Below are 19,135 nucleotides of genomic sequence, written 5' to 3' on the forward strand. Positions count from 1 at the left end.
CTGCCCCTGAGCCTACCCCTGCCCCTGCCCCTGAGCCTACCCCTGCCCCTGAGCCTACCCCTGCCCCTGCCTCTGCCCCTGCCTCTGCCCCTGCCTCCCAGGGACTGGGGTTAAAGGAGTGTACCATCAATGCTTGATTGCTATGACTGCTCTTCAGATTCTTAGCAACCACACAATGGCTCACAACTGTCTGTAACTTATTCCAGGGGATCTGACGCCCCCTTCTGGTCTGCCTTGGCACTGTGTGCATATGGTACACAGACATACATGCAAGCAAAACGCCCATGCCCATAAAAGTGATTAAATAAAATTTTCAAAAACTCACCCTTTGTCCCCAGCTTCCTAAAGTCCTAGGATCATAGACGTGTGTCACACCTTCGGGCAAGACTTTCTTTTTTTTTTTTTTTAAGTCTTTATTTTTATGTATATTGAGTGTTTTGCTTGCATGTATGTAAGTGCACCAGGCATGTGCGACGCCCACAGGGACCAAGGCTTTGGATTCCCTGAATCTAGAGTTACAGACAGTTGTGAACTGCCATGTGGGTGCTGGGACCAAACCCAGGCACTCTGCAATTGTGCTCTTAATCTCTAAGCCATGTCTACAGCCTGAGAAACCAGCATGTACATACAAGTGCATGTACAATACACACATATTCTAAAAGGCCATGTTCATAACCCAAAAAGGACATGCAGCTATTTTTCTTGACCCCACTGGTCACTGGGTACTTTTATATTTACATACTTTTTTTTGTTGTTGTTGTTTTTTTCGAGACAGGGTTTCTCTGTGTAGCCCTGGCTGTCCTGGAACTCACTCTGTAGACCAGGCTGTCCTCGAACTCAGAAATCTGCCTGCCTCTGCCTCCCAAGTGCTGGGATTAAAGGCGTGCGCCACCACCGCCCGGCTTCCATTTACGTACTTAATGTCTATAAAAAGTTTAGGAAGTGAGGCTGTGAGAGATGGCTCACTGGTTAAGAGTACTTGTTGCTATTGCAGAGGACACCGGTTCAATTCCCAGCACCTACATGGTGGCTCCTAACTTTCTATTCTTCCAGTTCTAAGGGATCTGATGCCCTCTTCTGACCTCCTTAGGCACAAGACATACATGTGGTTCACAAATATACAGACAGATAAAACACACACATACATGAGACAAAGACCATGTTTTTAAATTTAGGAAGGGTCTGGGCGATACGGTTCAGGTGGTAGAGTGCTTGCCCAGCATACACAAATCCCAGCTCCATATCAAAACCAGTGTGGTGACAGAAGCCTCAACCCCGTCGTTTGAGAAGTGAAGAGAGAAGGATGGAAAGGTCAAGGCCGACATGGACTACATAAGACCTTGTCTCAAAAAACAAAACAAAAAAAGATTAAGAAGTATCAAGCAATATAAAGAGAAAGGTTTTCTCAGAATGTCCTTGCCGTGGACACATTTCTGATAGGCCTCACTTTACTACAAGCTCTTGAAAGGTAAGGACAGAGCCTGCACACACACATCCCCAACACCCGTCCCCGAAGGCCCAGCCATACTCACTACAGATCAAGGCCACAGCCATCCGCAGCAGCTTGAACTGGCACTTCATGCCTGACCAGTTCTAGAGGAAAGGGAGAGAGTTCTGTCAGTTTGGGATCAGACCCCTCCTCTTCAGGTAAGAGCCCTGTCACGAAAAGAAGCCACTCCATGAAGTGCTGAGTGAGGGCTAGGGCTTAGCGATAGAACATTCCAGCATGGCTTTAAGACTGGACAATGGCAAGTTTATCCCTGTCGAGAAAAGCTCTTGAGCTGTGCATGACACAGCATATAGATCCACCTCAGACAGTGAACGCCTTGAGAGCTGCATTCTTTGCTGTGGCCCATGGGTGACAAGACGTGTGGGACAGGATACCCAGCAGAGTCAAACTGGAACCATGAGGGTAAGAATCATGTCTGTGAAGGAGAGTGAGGACCACAGGATCCTTCAACCCTCCCACTCAGGGGTCACATTCACTGTGGTCAAGTACCAAGCTGAGGCATGACAGCGTGCAATCACTGCTCTTATTCCAGACAAGTCTGTCTCTAATATGTGCAAAACCTAAGGGCCCACTGTGTGAGTCATGAGTCTCTTGTCACTGAGGTAACAAATGAGGCTTCAGCACCTGAGGAGTGAGGGTGAAGAGGGGGGTAGGCCAGATGGCCTTCAAACAAGTCTCTCTCTACCTAGAAAATCTCAAAACCCTCTAAGTCTCCAGAGCAAATAAACAGAATACAATTATTCACCTTACAAAAGGATTTTTCATTTTACAAACGACTCCTCCGTGGGGTTCCTTTGAGGGCCTCCTCTGCAGAACATTCAAAGCACAATTCCACTCACACAGATGCACGCACACAACAGAGGTGAGCCAGGAGTACAGTGGCCTGGCAGAAGAGACAACTAGGCACAGCCAGGAACTTCTGTTGCCCCCGATCCGTTCACTCTGCTCCAGTGGCTGTCCCAGGCCCGTCCAGGGATGGCTCTTGTTCCTTTGAGGTTGTAAACTTAACAGGGGGCCCAAACAGTGGGGACAGTGGAGGAGACAAGCCTTGGAAAAACTTCCCTTTCTCTTAATCAGGATTTCCTTGAAGTATTCTAATGTCTTAATGCTGTGAACAAGCTGTAACTTCCAGGAGTTTCATTTTCTTAAGATAAAGAAAAAGGTTCCTAACCAAAAGAAGAAAGAAGAGGAGAAGAAGGAGGGAGAGGAGGAAGAAGAGGAAGAGGAAGAGGAAGAGGAGGAGGAGAAGGAGGAGGAAGAGGAGAGGAAGGAAGGAAGGAAGGAAGGAAGGAAGGAAGGAAGGAAGGAAGGAAGGAAGACAGAAAAGCAGTAGTTGTGGAACATACATTTAATCTCAGCACTCAGGAAGCAGAAGCAGACGGATCTCCGAGTTTGAGGTCAGTCTTGTCTACAGAGTGAGTTCCAGGACAGGACAGGGATACATAGAGAAGCCCTATCTTGAAAAAAAACAAAATAAAACAAAAAAATCAAATGCAAGATTATAGTTTTGTTCTATATATATATTTTGTCGGCTGGCCAAATGGCTTGCTGCCAAATATAAGTTAAATTTGATCCCTGGGACCTAAAGAGAATTGATTCTTGCAAGTTGTCCTTTAACCTCTATGCATGCAGCATGGAACACACATTGCTCAGCCCCAGACACATAAGTGAACAAAATAAAACATCTAAAAAGTACTTTAAGGGACTGGAGAGATGGCTCAGTGGTTAAGAGCACTGACTGCTCTTCCAGAGGTCCTGAGTTCAATTCCCAGCAACCACATGGTGGCTTATAACCATTTGTAATGGGATCTGATGCCCTCTTCTGGTGTGTCTGAAGACAGCTACAGTGTACTCAAATAAATAAATAAATAAATAAATAAATAAATTTGTTTTTCTTTTCTTTTTTTGTTTTTTTCGAGACAGGGTTTCTCTGTGTAGTCCTGGCTGTCCTGGAACTCACTCTGCAGACCAAGCTGGCCTCGAACTCAGAAATCCGCCTGCCTCTGCCTCCCAAGTGCTGGGATTAAAGGCGTGCGCCACCACCGCCCGGCTCTTAGTCGCCTTTAACTCTGAAGGAATCTAAGTTTATTGAATACAAAACACTTGTTATTTACAAAGCAATTAGCAGAATAACTTACTAAACTACATTTTTAAATACTTTTTTAAAAAATATTCGGCCCAACAGTGGTGGCGCAGGCCTATAATCCCAGCACTTGGGAGGCAGAGGCAGCCTTCTGAGTTCGAGGCCAGCCTGGTCTACAGAGTGAGTTCCAGGACAGCCAGGACTACACAGAGAAACCCTGTCTCGAAAAAACAAAAGCAAAAACATAAACAAAAACAAAAAAAAAAGGAGACTAGGAGATGGAGAAGGAGGAGGAGGAGGAAGGGAAGGAGGAAGAGGAAGGAGAAGAGGAAGAGGAGAACCAGCTTGGAAGGCCGGAAGATAGCAAGTTTCAGGCCAGCAACAGGAAGCATGCTGCGGCCCTGTCCACAAGCCCTCCTCATCAGCGAGGTAGGCAGCACACAGCCCTCTTAAACTACAAACTCTGACATCTGCTCACTAGATTCTCTTTAGAAGCAGATGGGTAATACTGGGATCGCTACTGTCTATCAAGGCACCTTACCACAGAGACAAGGGAACAAAACAGTGGTCAGTGCTTCGCAAGGTCCTGGGAATCCAATCCCTGAAATGAGCTTCATGCCTCCTGCAGCCGGGAGGTGGTAGACCACACGGCCTTCAAATGCTAGGATCACAGGCACATGCTTCAGTTTCAGAAGAGAAAAAAAAAAAAGCTTTGTAGATGGCGTGAAGCTGTCTGCTGCCCAGGAGCGGACGCATGTGACGCCCCGGGCTGCCCATGTAATGGTTACATGGGTTGGGAAGGAGGCAGAATGGCAGGGGAGCCATTAGTCTTCCCTAGCAAGACTAAGACCCTGAGTTCTAGTCCCAGGAGGAAGAAGAAGGGAGGAGGCAGGGATGGAAGAAAGGAACAGGTATTATTAAGTGAGTTTTGGCTGAATTGCGGTGGCGCATGCCTTTAATCCCAGCACCCATGAGGAAGAAGTAGGCGGACTTCTATGAGTTCGAGGCCAGCCTGGTCTACAGAGTAAGTTCCAGGACAGTCCAGGCTACACTGAGAAGTCCAGAGAAACCCTGCCTTGAAAGGAGAAAAAAAGAAAAGCAAGTTTAGAGAGAAGGAGTCGGTAACTCTGGTTCCAGGGGAACCTGGCACCCTCACATGGGCATGCATGAAGGCAAAACACCAGTACGCATTTTTTTTTTTTAAAAAAAAGTGAATTTGGGGGGTTAGAGAGATGGCTCAGTGTTAACAACACTGACAACTTTTGCAGAGGACCTAGATTCAATTTCCAGCACCCACACGGGGACTCATTATTGTCTGTCACTCCAGTTCCAAGGGATTCCATGCTCTTTTTTTGCATCCCCAGGCTCCAGGCATTCAAGTGGTGCACATACATGCATGCAGGCAAAACACCCATACACCTAAAATAAATAATGCTTTAAAAAGATCGTCAATTTGGGAGCCGTCGAGACAGCTCAGTGGTTGAGACTGTATGTTCGTCTTTCAGAAGACCTCGGTAGTTCTTAGCACTCACTTTGGGTGACTCACAACCATCTGTAACTCCAGGATACCTATGACCTCTTCTGGCTTCCATAGGTACCTGTGCATGTGTGGCATCTATTCACACAGACATATAAGAATAATAAAAATAGCCGGGCGGTGGTGGCGCATGCCTTTAATCCCAGCACTTGGGAGGCAGAGGCAGCCTTCTGAGTTCGAGGCCAGCCTGGTCTACAGAGTGAGTTCCAGTACAGCCAGGGCTACACAGAGAAACCCTGTCTCAAAAAAACAAAACAAACAAACAAACAAAAACAAAAAACAACAACAAAAAAAGAATAATAAAAATAATTTTGTCATTGTTGTTTTTCAAGACAGGGTTTTCTCTGTGTAACTCTGGCTATCCTGGAATTCATTTTGTAGACTGGGTTGATCTCAAACCCAGAGATCTGCCTGCCACTGCCTCCCAAGTACTGGGATCAAAGAAAGGCGTGTGCCACCAACAATGACTACTTTAGTGTTTTTGAAATCCAATCTTGCTATATAGAAAGGCTGGCTTCTAAGTATGATTCTGCTGCCTTGGCCCCTTAAGTGCTTGGATTAAATGTGCATGCCTCAGTGTTGTATGTGAAGATGTGGTCTCTTTTACTGTGTGTCTTGAGACATAATGAGGTAGAGTAAGTTAGAATATCACAGCTGCCCTCCCTTGTGGAGGTCTTCCGCCTCTGTGCTCCTTCTGTTCTTCATCTGGGATCAGCCTTAAAGAACACTGTCCAGGGCTGAGGGTATAACTCAGTGTAGAGTGCTTCCCTCACATGCAGAAAGCCCTGTGCTCAGTCCTCGGGACGACATAAAGCAGAGGTGGTGGCATACAGAAAGTAATAAATAAATAAATGAACATATCACAATGCCTAGTCTTTTTTGTTGTTGCTGTTTTTTGTGTTTTGTTTTGTTTTGTTTTTGTTTTTGTTTTGGTTTTGGTTTTTTGAGACAGGGTTTCTCTGTGTAGCCCTGGCTGTCCTGGAACTCACTCTGTAGACCAGGCTGGCCCCGAACTCAAAAAACCACCTGCCTCTGCCTCCCAAGTGCTGGGATTAAAGGCATGCGCCACCAAGGCCTGGCCACAGTGCCTATTCTTGATCTGATACATCCATCGCTGGGGAGGCTCTTAACTCCCTTCTCTCCAGTGTCCTTGTTTGTGAATTTGACACAAACAGTCCCTATGTCAATTAACAAATTTATAAGGTGAATGAAATTGAACTAACAAGCATAACATACTAATTATACGATATGGGCATCCTATCAATGTCTAATCCTAGTATAATGTAAAATCTCAGGGTAATCCAGACCCTGGAAAACATGACGAGTTCACCCTGCAGAGCACGCCATATCAATTCCATATGCTATTCCCCCAGTCCACAACCACCCTCTAAGAGACTGAAACATTTTGTCTGCCTTTCTTCTCTGCCCAGCTGCTCAGGAGCAGAGGGAATTCCAATCTCCCAGCAGTGAAGGGGTTAAATTGCAGAGGTTTTTCTCTGCCCTTCAGCTGCTTCTTTTTACAGAGCCATTATTCCCTCCGATGAAATGAGTGTCTGGAACACCAGGAGAGAAAAGTCTCACACAGCAGGTGCTGCCTCCACTCTAAGTGTGGAAGAGCCATGGTCCCTGGGGAACAAGACCTTTCGCAGGCCCTTTAATTCCACTCTCTCCCCGCAGCCCCACAGGGTAAGACAGTGACTCAGCCACCGAGAACAAGTAGGGAACCAGTCTCCTTCACATCGTGTTCACCCAACCAATTAAGAGCACTTTCCTAGCATGTGTGAGGCCCTGGGCTCAATGCACACACACACTCACCCCCCCACACACACACACACAATCACACACACCATGAAAGCATGGCATATAGATCAGGAGTGGTTTCTCTCTCCTACAAGAGGCTGGTCACTTAGTTACAGAAACCCCATGGCAGACGTTCTTTCTTTGTTTTTAGCAACTATCTTTCTTGAGCTCTGACAATAAAATTCAATTTGCAAAGATTTGCTTCTCAAATATTTTAGGAAAACATTGAACACACAGCAAAGTGTAAGCAAATAGCTTGCATATTTAAAAATGGAACTGTGGCTTATGGGCCCAGCAGCAGGCAATTCATAAATTATTCCATCAGGTGGGTCTTTCTATTTCCAGTGTTTAAAATAAGAAGTCTTGATTGAAAGCCTTTTCCTGAGCCACATCTTTGGCTGAAATGTTTTCTGACTCTTTGGTTTAAATTATAAGTTTTTTAAATCAATCTCTCTCTCTCTCTCTCTCTCTCTCTCTCTCTCTCTCTCTCTCTCTCGCACGCACACACACACATACATGAAAGGCATATTTTCAGGGGTTTATTAAACTATTTGTGTGTGTGCCCATGTGTATGCTGTGTGCATGTATACATGTGTGTCTGTATGATGTGTGCATGTATACATGTATGTCTGTATGTCTGACTGTGAGTGAAGGCACATGGGAAGGTCAAGGACAACCTCTTCCTCCCACATGGTTTAGACAGGTCTTTACTGTTTGCTACTGCATTTTCCAGAGTAGCTGGTCCATGAGCTTCTGGGGATTGTCTTGTCTCATCTCCCATCTCCTTGGGAAGAACACTGGAGTCATAGACATGTGCTACCTCACCCAGCTCTGCTTGGTCCTGGAGCCTGGCAGGTTCTTAGGCTGTTGCAGCCAATCCTTCACCTACTGAGCCACCTTCCCAAATCCTTGTTTTGCTTTTGAGAGATGGTTTCTCTATGTAGCCCAGGCTAGCCTTGAACTCTTGATCAGCCTCAGCCTCCCAAACGCTGGGGTTACAGGTGTGTACTACCACAGCCATAAGACATACTTTTGTTTGTTTGTTTGTTTTTCCGAGACAGGGTTTCTCTGTGTAGCCCTGGCTGTCCTGGAACTCACTCTGTAGACCAGGCTAGCCTCGAACTCAGAAATCCGCCTGCCTCTGCCTCCCAAGTGCTGGGATTAAAAGTGTGCGCCACCACTGCCCGGCTCTAACAACTATTTTATGAGAGCAATGGGAGCCCTGGGAGCTCACAGTGACAGACCCAGCCTCAGATATGGCTCTCAAATCCAGATTTCCTGTTAAATCCATAGTTTTTCTGCCGTTTACTCTGATGAGATACTGTCTAGTGAATAAACACTCCACCCTCATTTTGGAAATCAATCAACAGCGTATCTATGAGGTTGAGGTATATGAAATTGCTAATATTTAAACACTCCTCAGTCACAGGAATGGTACTTTTAAAAAAAACAAAAACAAAAAAAAACAGGGTCTCTCTATGTAGCCCTGGCTGTCCTGGAACTCAATATGTAGACCAGACTGGCCTTGAACTCACAAAAATCCAACTGCCTCTGCCTCCTGAATGCTGGTATTAAAGATGTGTGCCAGTTCTCAACATCTACCTAAAGGCAAGAGCAGTCCCTTGATTGTTAGGGGATGTGGAAGTACACTACACTAAGCTCCAAGGACTCTCAGCTCCCAGGAGGCAGGCAGAGAGCCGCTTTCTTTTGGAAAAGCACAAAGGTCTCCAATGAAACTGCTTCTCTCCATGGCCATGGGCGGCTCACCAGACAGACATGTAAACTGAACAGAACTGTTTCCCAGGTCCCTCGGTGCCTGAGGCCTACCCGTCAGTGTTGAGTGGACAGTCCTCCCCACCAGAACTTCTGGGACACCACAGCTGCTTCCCATGAGGTGGGGGAGATCGTCATAAACTCCTGTCTTTTTCTTCTTTCCACGGTGTCTGCTCATCCCCCCACCGTCTCTGTCCCCATCCCTATCTTGCAGGAATGGGAGGGAGGTCACTATTTCCTTCTCCAGCTGAGAGGAATTGGGGCAGGGGGAGGGGAGGAGGAGGCAGATTTCAGAGGAATAGCTGTGTCTGAGGAAAGACAGAATTGACAGAGGATGACCCATTTAGAAGGGCCATGTGAGGCAGCCCCGAGCACTCTGGCCCCCAGCAGACAGAGCTGTGTGTGTAAAGGGAAACACATCCCGAACCCTCACACTCAGGCATGCTCACCCACACTCACTTGCAGTCTCTCTATCAACACACACTGGAGGTTGCCAGACTTTAGTCCAGCAGCAAATGTAGTCACTCAGCACCTCTCTCTCTCCCTCTGTTGCTCTCCCTCTCCACTCAGAGGGGGTGGGGGGTGAGGAGAAGACGGTAGTGCTCAGAGTGAGGCGGGGAGCACGGTGAACATGGTGAGCATGGAGCTCATCTAGAATGCAGGGATTCCAGGAGGGTATGCTGGGCTGCCAGCACTTAAGAGGCTGAAGCAGGAGGATTGCCACAAGGTTGAGGTCAGCCTGGACTACACAGTGAGTCCCAGGCCAGCTTGGGATAGCCCTACTTCAAGCCAAAAGAAAAGAGGAAGAGGAGAAGGAGGAAGAGGAGGAGGAGAAGAGAAAGAGAGAAGGAAGGGAAAGATGGAGGGAGGGAGGAAGCGAAGTCAGACTCAGCACTTGGAAGGCTGAGGTAGGATTATGAGTTCCAGGACATCCCAGACAATGTGGTAATGGCTTGCTCAACCAAAATCAAAAACCCAGATGAAACCATGGGAGAATGTAGAGACTCCAAATCTGTGACACCCAAGCACCACAAGTGCCATGTGGGGGAAAAAAAACTGTCACCAAGAGGGCAGGGAGCAGGAGAGGCTCACAGGGAATCTGTTACCTTCCTGAACTCTCTGCTCTATCCCCAAATCTTATAGGCAGCGAGAGTATGTCAGGCACAGGGGGATGCGTGTATAACTCGGAGTGGCCCCTAGGCCAGTACAGGTATGAGGACAGCTGAGTCCCATTAGAGAGGCCTCCACCTACCTCTGAACTAGACAGACTCCCTACCACAGGGTCTTCAGCATGCCGATTTGAAGGCCCTGCTTAGTCTGAGTCTACTTGGGTTCTTTTGTAAGGAATGAAGAATTAAGTTACTATTCAAGTGTTTATTTTCATTTTTTCCCCAGTCATTACGTATCACCCCACTTCAGAGGTGACGAACCCACGGCACAGAGTGGTAAGTGATCTGACCCGGGTCACCTTTTAGGAGTGGGCAGCAGGGATTCCGACCTTAGGATGCCTGTCTCCTTGGCCCATGCTCACATCCTTAAAATTATTTGCTATCCTTATAGCAAATAAGATGGAGGGAAAAAGAATGAGACCCTGACTGTGTAAGGGGCTGGAGCAGGGGACAGCACCCAGATGGCTGTCAGGAGGTATGGAGTGACGGTGTGAAGGGATGACCTTGGGCAGGTTACTTACTTGTACAAGGTCTATTTTTTCTATTTGAGAAGCCTGCCGACATATTTAGGTTCTCTTATCTATGTGTATCCCCCCGCCACCGTGTGTGTGTGTGTGTGTGTGTGTGTGTGTGTGTACATGTGGAAACCAGAGGTCAAAGGTCAAACCTGGAGCTCACTGATTTGGCTAGTGTGGCTCCTAAAGGCAAACTCTAGGCATCTGCCTCTCTGCCTCCCCAGAGCTGGGTTTACAGTCATGCATCACTGTGCCCCAATGTTTATATGGGTGTTAGGGATCCAAAATCAGGTCCTCATGCCTGTGTGAGAAGTACTTTATGGGCTAGCTCAGTGACTCAGCCCCCAAGTCCTCTGATTTTGCATGATCTATGACAAAGAATTCTAATGGCCATGCATACTAGTTGTGCTGATGGTTTTATATCAACTTGACACAAGCTAACATCACCTGAGAGGAGGAGCCTCAATTAAGAAAATGCCCCCATAAGATCAGATGTAGGCAAGCCTTTAAGAAAAGGGGGCATTGGTGGGCGGTGGTGGCGCACGCCTCTAATCCCAGCACTTGGGAGGCAGAGGCAGGCGGATTTCTGAGTTCGAGGACAGCCTGGTCTAACGAGTGAGTTCCAGGACAGCCAGGACTACACAGAGAAACCCTGTCTTGAAAAAACAAAACAAAACAAAAAAGAAAAGGGGGCATTTTCTTAATTAGTGATTGATGAGGGAGGGCCTAGCCCATTGAGGATGGTGCCATCCCTGGGCTGGTGGTCCTGGTTTCTAATAAAATAGGCTGAGCAAGACAGTAAGCAGCACCCTTCCATGGCCTCTGTATCAGCTCCTGCCTCTAGGTTCCTGCCTGGTTTGAGTTCCTTGTCCCGACTTCCTTCAGTGATGAACAGTGATATGGAAGTGTAAGTCAAATAAACCCTTTTCTCCCCACTTGCTTTGGTCATGGGGTTTCATCACAGCAATGGTGACCCTAACTAAGACACTAGTAGACAGATTTTTAACAATTTTTGAGGAAATGGGTGAACTAGGGAGACAGGCATATTTGCAGGCCAAGCCTGGCCTGAGAAAATATGACCTCATCTGGGAAGGACCCAGGTGAAATGGGTCTGCAGAGGAAGATATAGCTATGAACCATGCTACCAGCAGTCTAGCCTGGCACTCGGCAGGCCTGGGCTGAGAGAACGCTAGAGGATGGATGTCCAAGCCCAGTGATGACAGAGGAGAGATAGGAAGACCCACAGGGAACAGGGGCTGCTCACCATGACAATGTTGGCGAGGTGGGCAGAGACGAGCGCATACACCCCTCCGGAAGAGCCCACAACAGGTGCAGTCATGTCAGCCACAGACACCGCCAAGGAGCCTGGCACAGAGAGAGCGAAAACCATCAAGAGTGCTGGACTCACAGTGCAGCCCAGCCCCTGGCCCTCGCATTCCACCACAGGAGCTGAGCAACTCTGCAGCAACAGGCTCCATCTCCTCCCCTTTCAACCCCACGGGGCCTTGTGGCTTCCTCTGGACTGTTCAGAAGATCTGTGTGTGGTGGGAGGAACCCCATGGTCCAGCTTTCTCGGTTTACTGATAGGAAACCAAGATTCGCAGGACAAGTCTGACTGGCTCCAACTGGGACTGATCCCAAACCAAGTCACCCGGCTTCAGCAACATCTGGTGGTGACACAAAGCTGCCCCAGGGAACAGAAATCGTCCCACATGATTTCTGAGTTCGAAGCTAGCCTGGTCTACAGAGTGAGTTTCAGGACAGCCAAGGCTACACAGAGAAACCCTGTCTCGGAAAAAAAAAAAAAAAAAAAAAAGGGAAAAAAAGAAATCGTCCCACACGGGCAGGCAGGGTACATATACTTCTTCCTACCCACAAGACTCATTTCCACCCTGAAGGCCTTCAAGGCAGGTGCTAAGAGCCTCACCTTAGACATAAAAGAAGGCTCTCATCTCAGTTTTCTGGTGGGAAGCCTGGAACCAGGATTTGAATCCTGTTCTGCCTGACACAGAATTTTTTTCTCCCTCCTCCCAAGGCCAGGAATTGAATTTAAGGCCTTACAAAAGGCTGGGCAAGCCCTCAGCCACAGATCAGTTCCCCAGCCTGAAAGCCACTCGGGTCAACCCTGTACTCTCTGCCAGCAGTAGTGGCAGCCACACCACACTAGTTCAGAGGTGGCTTCTGCTCCTTCCACCTGCCTCTTTTGCTCTGCTGAATCTAGGAACTTGCTTAGCACCACCTCCTACCAGCCAAGCTAAACCGCAAGAGGATCTCCCAAGTGCAGCATCTCTGTAGGGAGAATGTCCTTGAAAGTTCAGAGAAGGGTGACATCACACTCTGGGGAGAGTGATGACATCACACTCTGGGGAGAGGGCAGTTCTGTGGCTGTTGGTTTGTGGGATGACAAACTTTGCTCCTAGTGGGGGGAAGCTGGGTAGAGAGACGAGGAGAAATTTATCGTTCTGGTCAAATTTAAGTGTGATCAATGCTTTGGCTTCCAGGGAAGGACACAGGAGACTAAAAATAACTAGGAGGCAGAGCTCAGGGCACAGAGGGTGAGTGGCAGCTGGCCTGGGTGAGCAAGCAGAAACCACCGTTGGAAAACGCCTGCAGGCAGGCTCAGGAGTCAGCCGCAGGAGAGGAGGAACAGGCTGAGAGCCCAAATCTGCAAGTTTCACAAAGGTGGTGTGGTCCACATCTTAGGAGGGGGTTCCTGAACCAGGACCTAAGACCATCTGGATGGAGACATGGAGAGAGATCCCCATGGGAGCACCCAGACCACCTGTCTCTTGACGACCCCTTTCTAAGTCCCTATGACCAATTCTTGTTATCAAGGGAGATGTAATTTTTTGGGAAAAATTAAACAGACAAACCCCAAGCTATCATGACCCAAGGACTCCCAAGTCTTTCTCCCAGCCCATGGCAGCTAGAAATCTTCCTGTACCTTTGTCCTATCTTTCTTTGGGCTTTAATTTAGTATCTATTGTCAGATAACTTTTCCCTTTCATTGGCCTATCCACGGGGTTCAGCCATAAATATCCCAAAGCAGGGGGGTTGGGTAGGGGGAATCCCAGGGTAGCAAACAAACAGGCAGCATGGTCTGCATGACAAAAGATCTCCACACTCTCCTGGCTACTGTGTGTGGACTGCATTGCAGGACAGCTCAGGGGCCAGCTGCCCAAGCCAGCGCCTCATTAATTAGTGTTTGCATCAAGCAAGCCTGGCTTCACCCAGTTGGTCTTTTTCCTCTCTGAGGGACACATGCAAATCGACTCCTTCTCTGTGCCCCAGAGCAGTCAGGGTCAAAGATGCATAGGGCAGCCTCCAGGGACAGAAGGGCCCTAAGCCTACACAGCACTGACCTTTCCCTTACCCTCCCTGTGTTTAGAGTCTTGACCGTTGGGCCAGGGGCCAGCTAGGAATCCTGGCAGGGGTGTGAAATGGGGATGAGAATGACCAGTTGTGAGACCTTAGGCATTGCTCCTAAAGTCTTTTGGCTTTAGTATTCACATGTGTGAGATGTGAATGTATAAAGCCTTTTACATTCTGAACAGTGAAACCTAGCTTTAAAGTAAACCCTTCCTGGGCTCCTTAATTCGTTGGGCAGAGCAGAAAGTTCTCTGGCTATGTGGGGTGAGGCCTTGGGAAAAAAGCTGTCTGTTCACACAAGGGGAGTAGGCTCCACAGTTCTTCCCAGATCAGGAATTCAATGGCCCCACATCATTGAATTTGGCTGAAGATTCAAGGGCTTTGATTTTGAACTGAAATATATGTATCTTTTAAAGACATATTTAAAGGTTTTATGTAGACCATGCTGGCCTTGATCTTGCTGAGACCTTCCTGAGTGCTGGGATAACAAACTTGCACAATTGTCTCATTTTATAATCTTTATTACCTTCCAAGACTTTCCTAAGGTCTCTGCATCAGCTGGGGCCTGGATGGACTGGCCAGAACCAAACAACACAGAATCTATGCATACAGAGTAGTAAAAGACACCAAGGGAGATTGTGGACCAGGCAGGATCCTTTCCTAACTTGTTAGGAAACTAACTCATGGCTAACAGGCCCTTGAAGTCAGGACAAATCCCCTGGAGGTGGTAGGGTCAGAAGCCAGGAAGACAATGGCAAGATGGAGTGCCACACCTCACCTCTGTACAGCACAGACCAAGGGGACGGTTCCTTGCCATCATGCAGGTGAGTTGGTGGCCTTGCCATTAAGGCACAGCTGCAAGGGTTTTACCCTGAAAAGTGTGAAGGTAGGTGTTCGCCAACATCTCCCTCGGCCATTAGAAAAAACTCAAATTAACACTGGCAGAACACTTGCCTCTAAGCGATGTTACTTTATTTATTCATGTATTCTTTCATCTACTCTACAAATATTTATTACCTAACAGGTGCTGAGCTCTAGGGATGCGTACTGGCTTCTACAAACTCTGTAATAAAATGTTGCTGACACACTTCGGTGCCTTGTCTGTTGTGTTTGACACAGTAACTTACATAGCTCAAGCTGGTCTCCAAGTCGTTATGTAGCCAAGGATGAGCTTGAGTGCTTGATCCCCCTGCCTCCACCTCCCACATGTTGGGATTGCAGGTCTATGACCACATGCCCTGCTAAGATACGAGCTTTAAAAGATTGTTAGTGATGTAACTGTTCGTCTTTAGTGTCGGTCACAGGACACGATACAGTGCACAGGGCTCTACCCTCATTTGATTACTTAGAAGAGTTTATCTCACCTTTCTGAATAACCTGTACAATGCCAGTGACCATGGTCACCTTATGAACCTCATAAAATTGTGACATATACTAGCGATGACGTATAAGAGCTGTATCACCTGTATTGTAGATGTCCTGTGAGTCAGCCATCACTTGATAAATAGGACGGCCTTGGGTTTGAAATAGCTTCACTGGGTGGGGATTAAAGCAAACGCAGGGCCAGATACTAATCAAGACCCTCCCTTGGCTTCTGATTATCCGCACAAAAGCAAAGGCCTGCCTTCTGGTTCTCATCACATCACAGTTGTATCTACAGGGCGATCTTTGGGGTCACACAGCCTATGTGGGAGACCCAGCTTCACCACTTACACAGAGGCCGGGTCTTCTTGAGCAAGTTCCTCTAAAGCCTGGTTTTTGTTGTTGTTATTGTTTGTTTTGTTGTTTCTCTCTCACTGTGTAGCCCAAGCTGGCCTTGAACTTCTGAGCCTTTTGGTTCAGTCTCTACACTGGTATTACAGGAATGTGCTGCACCAAACCTCAGCCTTGGGCCCTACACCCACAGCAGGTAGAAAAGAGTGCCCGTGCCCGCACGGGGTGGTGGTGAAGACTCCATGCATGCTGGCCATGGATAAGAATTAACTCTCTAGTCAAGGTCTATCTGTCTGTAAGGGCTTCCTTCTGGGGATACAGTGTAGGGAACTCAGTCCACAATCTCATGGGGGTCAATGACAAGATTTGTACTGACCAGAACGGCCTCTGGCCTGAATCAATGGCTCAAGCAGAGCTCTGTGTGCCCCTGGCTCCACGCTGCAGTCCCACAGCCTCATGTCTTGGTGACGTGTCTTGCTTTGGTTTGCACCTTCCCACTCTGCACTGACGTCACTGAGGAGGGATGTTTGTGCTGTCTCCCACTGTGTCATCTGTGCTGGGTGAGGGCTGAGTCATTTTGAATCTCACTTCTGTCTTCCAAGTTATTGGCACCTGGAGTCTAATTGACTACTAACTGCAAGTGTTACGAGTGCCTTCCCGTTCCCTGCCATTTAACATCTGGGACTCTGAGAAATTAGGTAGGGAACTTTCAGCAGCCACAAATCCCCAGGTGGCATGACTGAAAGGTGTGTGGGTGGCTGAGAGAGAGGTCTGGAACCTGGAGGTGCTGACTCGACCTCTGTTAAGGACATAGAAGGTGCTGGATTCAGGGAAAGTCTTTGAGGGTGCTGCCCAAGGTGCAAGGAGCTGGGCACAGATGCCAGGGGCAGTGCTGGGAGGGTGTGGTGTCCTGTCCCACCCCACCCCGCCTCCTGCACTGGGTCTACAAACTAGCACTGGAGGTACTGGAGGTAGAGTGGGAGCCTTCCTGCTCTGAAGTCACTTTCATCACCAACTGCCTCTTGTTTTTACAAGGCCAAGGCTGCCTAGCTCTCTTGAGGGCAACATTAATGCCACTCAGGAAGGATTAAGATCTTAAACATACATACATACACACACATACGCGCGCACGCACGCACACACACACACACACACACACACGCAGAGAAAGAGAGACAGAGAGAGAGACAGAGAGAGAGACTGAGACAAAGAGACAGAGAGAGACAGAGAGTGCTCCTCCCTTGGGCCAGCTGTCAAGCTGAAGGAATGAGGAGGCTTTACCTCCTCAGTTGGAGGTATCATGGGGGGGTGTGGAGATCCACTGCTCCAAAGTGCTCCCTGGAGAATTCACTTGCACCCCACCCCAGGTCAGACACACAGACTTCTTCCAACAGGGGTATCCACTACCTCCGAGGCCTGACTGTCCTATCCTCAGAGCATCAATCAAGGGGTCCATGGCTGATCTGGGCAGAAGAAAAAGCTCCCTATGGGTTCAGATGTGCCTTGGCCAAAAAGCTGCCACCCATGCCACTGATGAGCTGGGTGTTCTGCACCCTCCGCAGGGAGAGGAGCCTCTCATCACGTGGGCAGCTTCCCAACAATAGCAGGCAGCTCTCATTAGCTCTGTCTGCAAGCTTGATGGGACCACAAGGGACCAAGGGCTTTCCCCAGGTTTACACAGCTGGGACCTGGGAGTTTGATGAGAGGAACTCTGTCAGTAGGCCTGTTCCAATCATATGCTCTGCCCCTTTTCCAGAACATACCTCCCTGTCTGGGTAGCTGTGGAAATATGCCTAGTAGACAATTCTGAGTCAGGAAACCTGGAGATGGAGATCTGTATGTGCCCAGAAAGCCTGGGCTCGTACCACCCATGGGCTCTCCTCTGACCTTCCCAGGGGAGGTCCACCACAGGGCCCACCTGCCTACCTGCCACAACACCAGCCACGTAGACAAGCCCAATTCGGGTGGCTCCATGCACCATCTCCAGGGGTACCCCTACCAGCAGCTGCAGCGCCACATTGAGTCCCAGCTGTTCCACCCTGTGACAGACCACGGTCATTAATTCACCTGGCAAATGCTGTGGGCCGAGATACTGGGAGCCAGCAGGTTGGTGCGAGGCCCCATTCTTTGCCTTTGAGCAGCTCATGGGCTGTGGAGGGAACTTGACTGTCATGGAAAAAAATTCTTTCCCGCTGGGACAGAATACACATAAGGGACCTGGTGGTGACAGGCAGGTAGTCTGTATCTACAGCAGTGAAGGGGACTAGCCATGCCCAGGACCTAGCAGCTCCAGGGGTTAACTTACAAGAAGCCAAAGCTCAGAAAGTGGCAGTGAGTTGCTTAGTCACAGCCCCGGTGTCTGGTCAGCTTGACCTGCCCCATTCCCCAGCTCTGGGCTCACTCTGGCTTTTCATCATATCTATAGGCACTACTGAGCCCAAGAACAAAGATGGTCTCAAAACGTCTCGATGCATTAGAGACCTCTTGGAACTTAACAATGCATCATCTTCTCTTAAAGTCTTACAGAGGGAGGTTCTCCTTCCTGGCATGAGAAGGGGCCTGCTTCACGGGCTCCAAACTTCTCAGGGCTGGGAGAGGGCCCCAGGCTTTCCTCTCCTGGACAAACTATGATGGGAAATCAGTTGTTGCAATAAATTAGTCCTTTCCTTTACTCATGGGAGCAATCACACACACAGATGATGAACAATGCTGGTGGTTGGTCACATGACCCTTTTTGCTTCGGCCACTAGGGGGGCACAGAACATTTCAGCCTACCTCTGCCAAGTGCACAGAGCTGCACTGTTACATGTGTGTGCCGCCATTGCTGGTTTTCAGCATTCTACTCTCCTTCTCCTTTTCCACACACATTTAACAGCTGACTGGTGTGTTTGGTATTGGAGGTGTTTCGAGAAGCTATCTCAGATCTGCATCTAAGTCATTAAAAGAAACTGATAACTTAATTCCAGTGTGAGAGGGTACTTGCCTAGCTTCGCAGAGACCCTAGGTGCAATTCTCAACACTGTAAAAAATTAATTTTAAAGCATGTATATGTAAATGTGTACATAATATGTTAGAATATATTTCAGCCCCACTCACACTTCTACAGGGACTACGGAGAGATACTCACCCTGCATGCATGAAGATATATGTCACATAGCGCCAAGCCTGTGCACGGAGCTGCGGGTGGTAAACCAGAGAGTTCTTCAGGTACCGAGGATGCGTCACCTGCAGCACAAACTGATCCAGTAGGACCCCGTTGTACAGGAAAAGGGCAACCTGGGAGAAGAGCAGTGGAGGGGCCAGTTACTAGACTCATAACTGCCCAGGATGGCCCTCGTGCTGACGGCTCTGAGGTCGTGACAGAAGGCTGTCACCCCACCCTCCCAGAAAACGAAAGGAGCCCACAGCCAGCACCCACATATCAGAGAACATCTCTCACTGTACTTTTGTCTGAACTGTGTAATGGGGTTATTGGATCTCTCCACCTAAGCTTCCTTGGTGGGTGTGATTTTTTGGCAGGAGGGTTTACACCTTAACTCTAGTGCAAGCTCACTCTCTCATCTCTTACAGGTTGGTTCCTCCCCCTCCCCCTCCCCCTCCCCTCCTCCCCCTCCTCCTCTTCCCCCTCCCCCTCCCCCCCTCCTCCTCCTCCTCCTCCTCCTCCTC

The 19,135-nt window shown here is 48.5% G+C and overlaps 1 protein-coding gene across 1 annotated transcript in view; it reads right to left on the reverse strand.

The window, feature by feature from the left end:
- Nucleotides 1-19,135, reverse strand: part of Rhbdl3 (rhomboid like 3) — a 55,644-nt gene that overhangs the window by 8,140 nt on the left and 28,369 nt on the right. The window contains exons 5-8 of the mRNA XM_028759376.1: nucleotides 18,597-18,745; nucleotides 17,396-17,508; nucleotides 11,652-11,752; nucleotides 1,533-1,593 (exon numbers count right to left, since the gene is read on the reverse strand). Of these exons, the coding sequence (XP_028615209.1) occupies nucleotides 1,533-1,593; nucleotides 11,652-11,752; nucleotides 17,396-17,508; nucleotides 18,597-18,745 (424 nt within the window). The remainder of the gene's footprint in view (nucleotides 1-1,532; nucleotides 1,594-11,651; nucleotides 11,753-17,395; nucleotides 17,509-18,596; nucleotides 18,746-19,135) is intronic.

Source organism: Grammomys surdaster, unplaced genomic scaffold, assembly GCF_004785775.1.
Source record: "Grammomys surdaster isolate TR1022 unplaced genomic scaffold, NIH_TR_1.0 126278, whole genome shotgun sequence".
Classification (NCBI taxonomy): Eukaryota; Metazoa; Chordata; class Mammalia; order Rodentia; family Muridae; genus Grammomys; species Grammomys surdaster.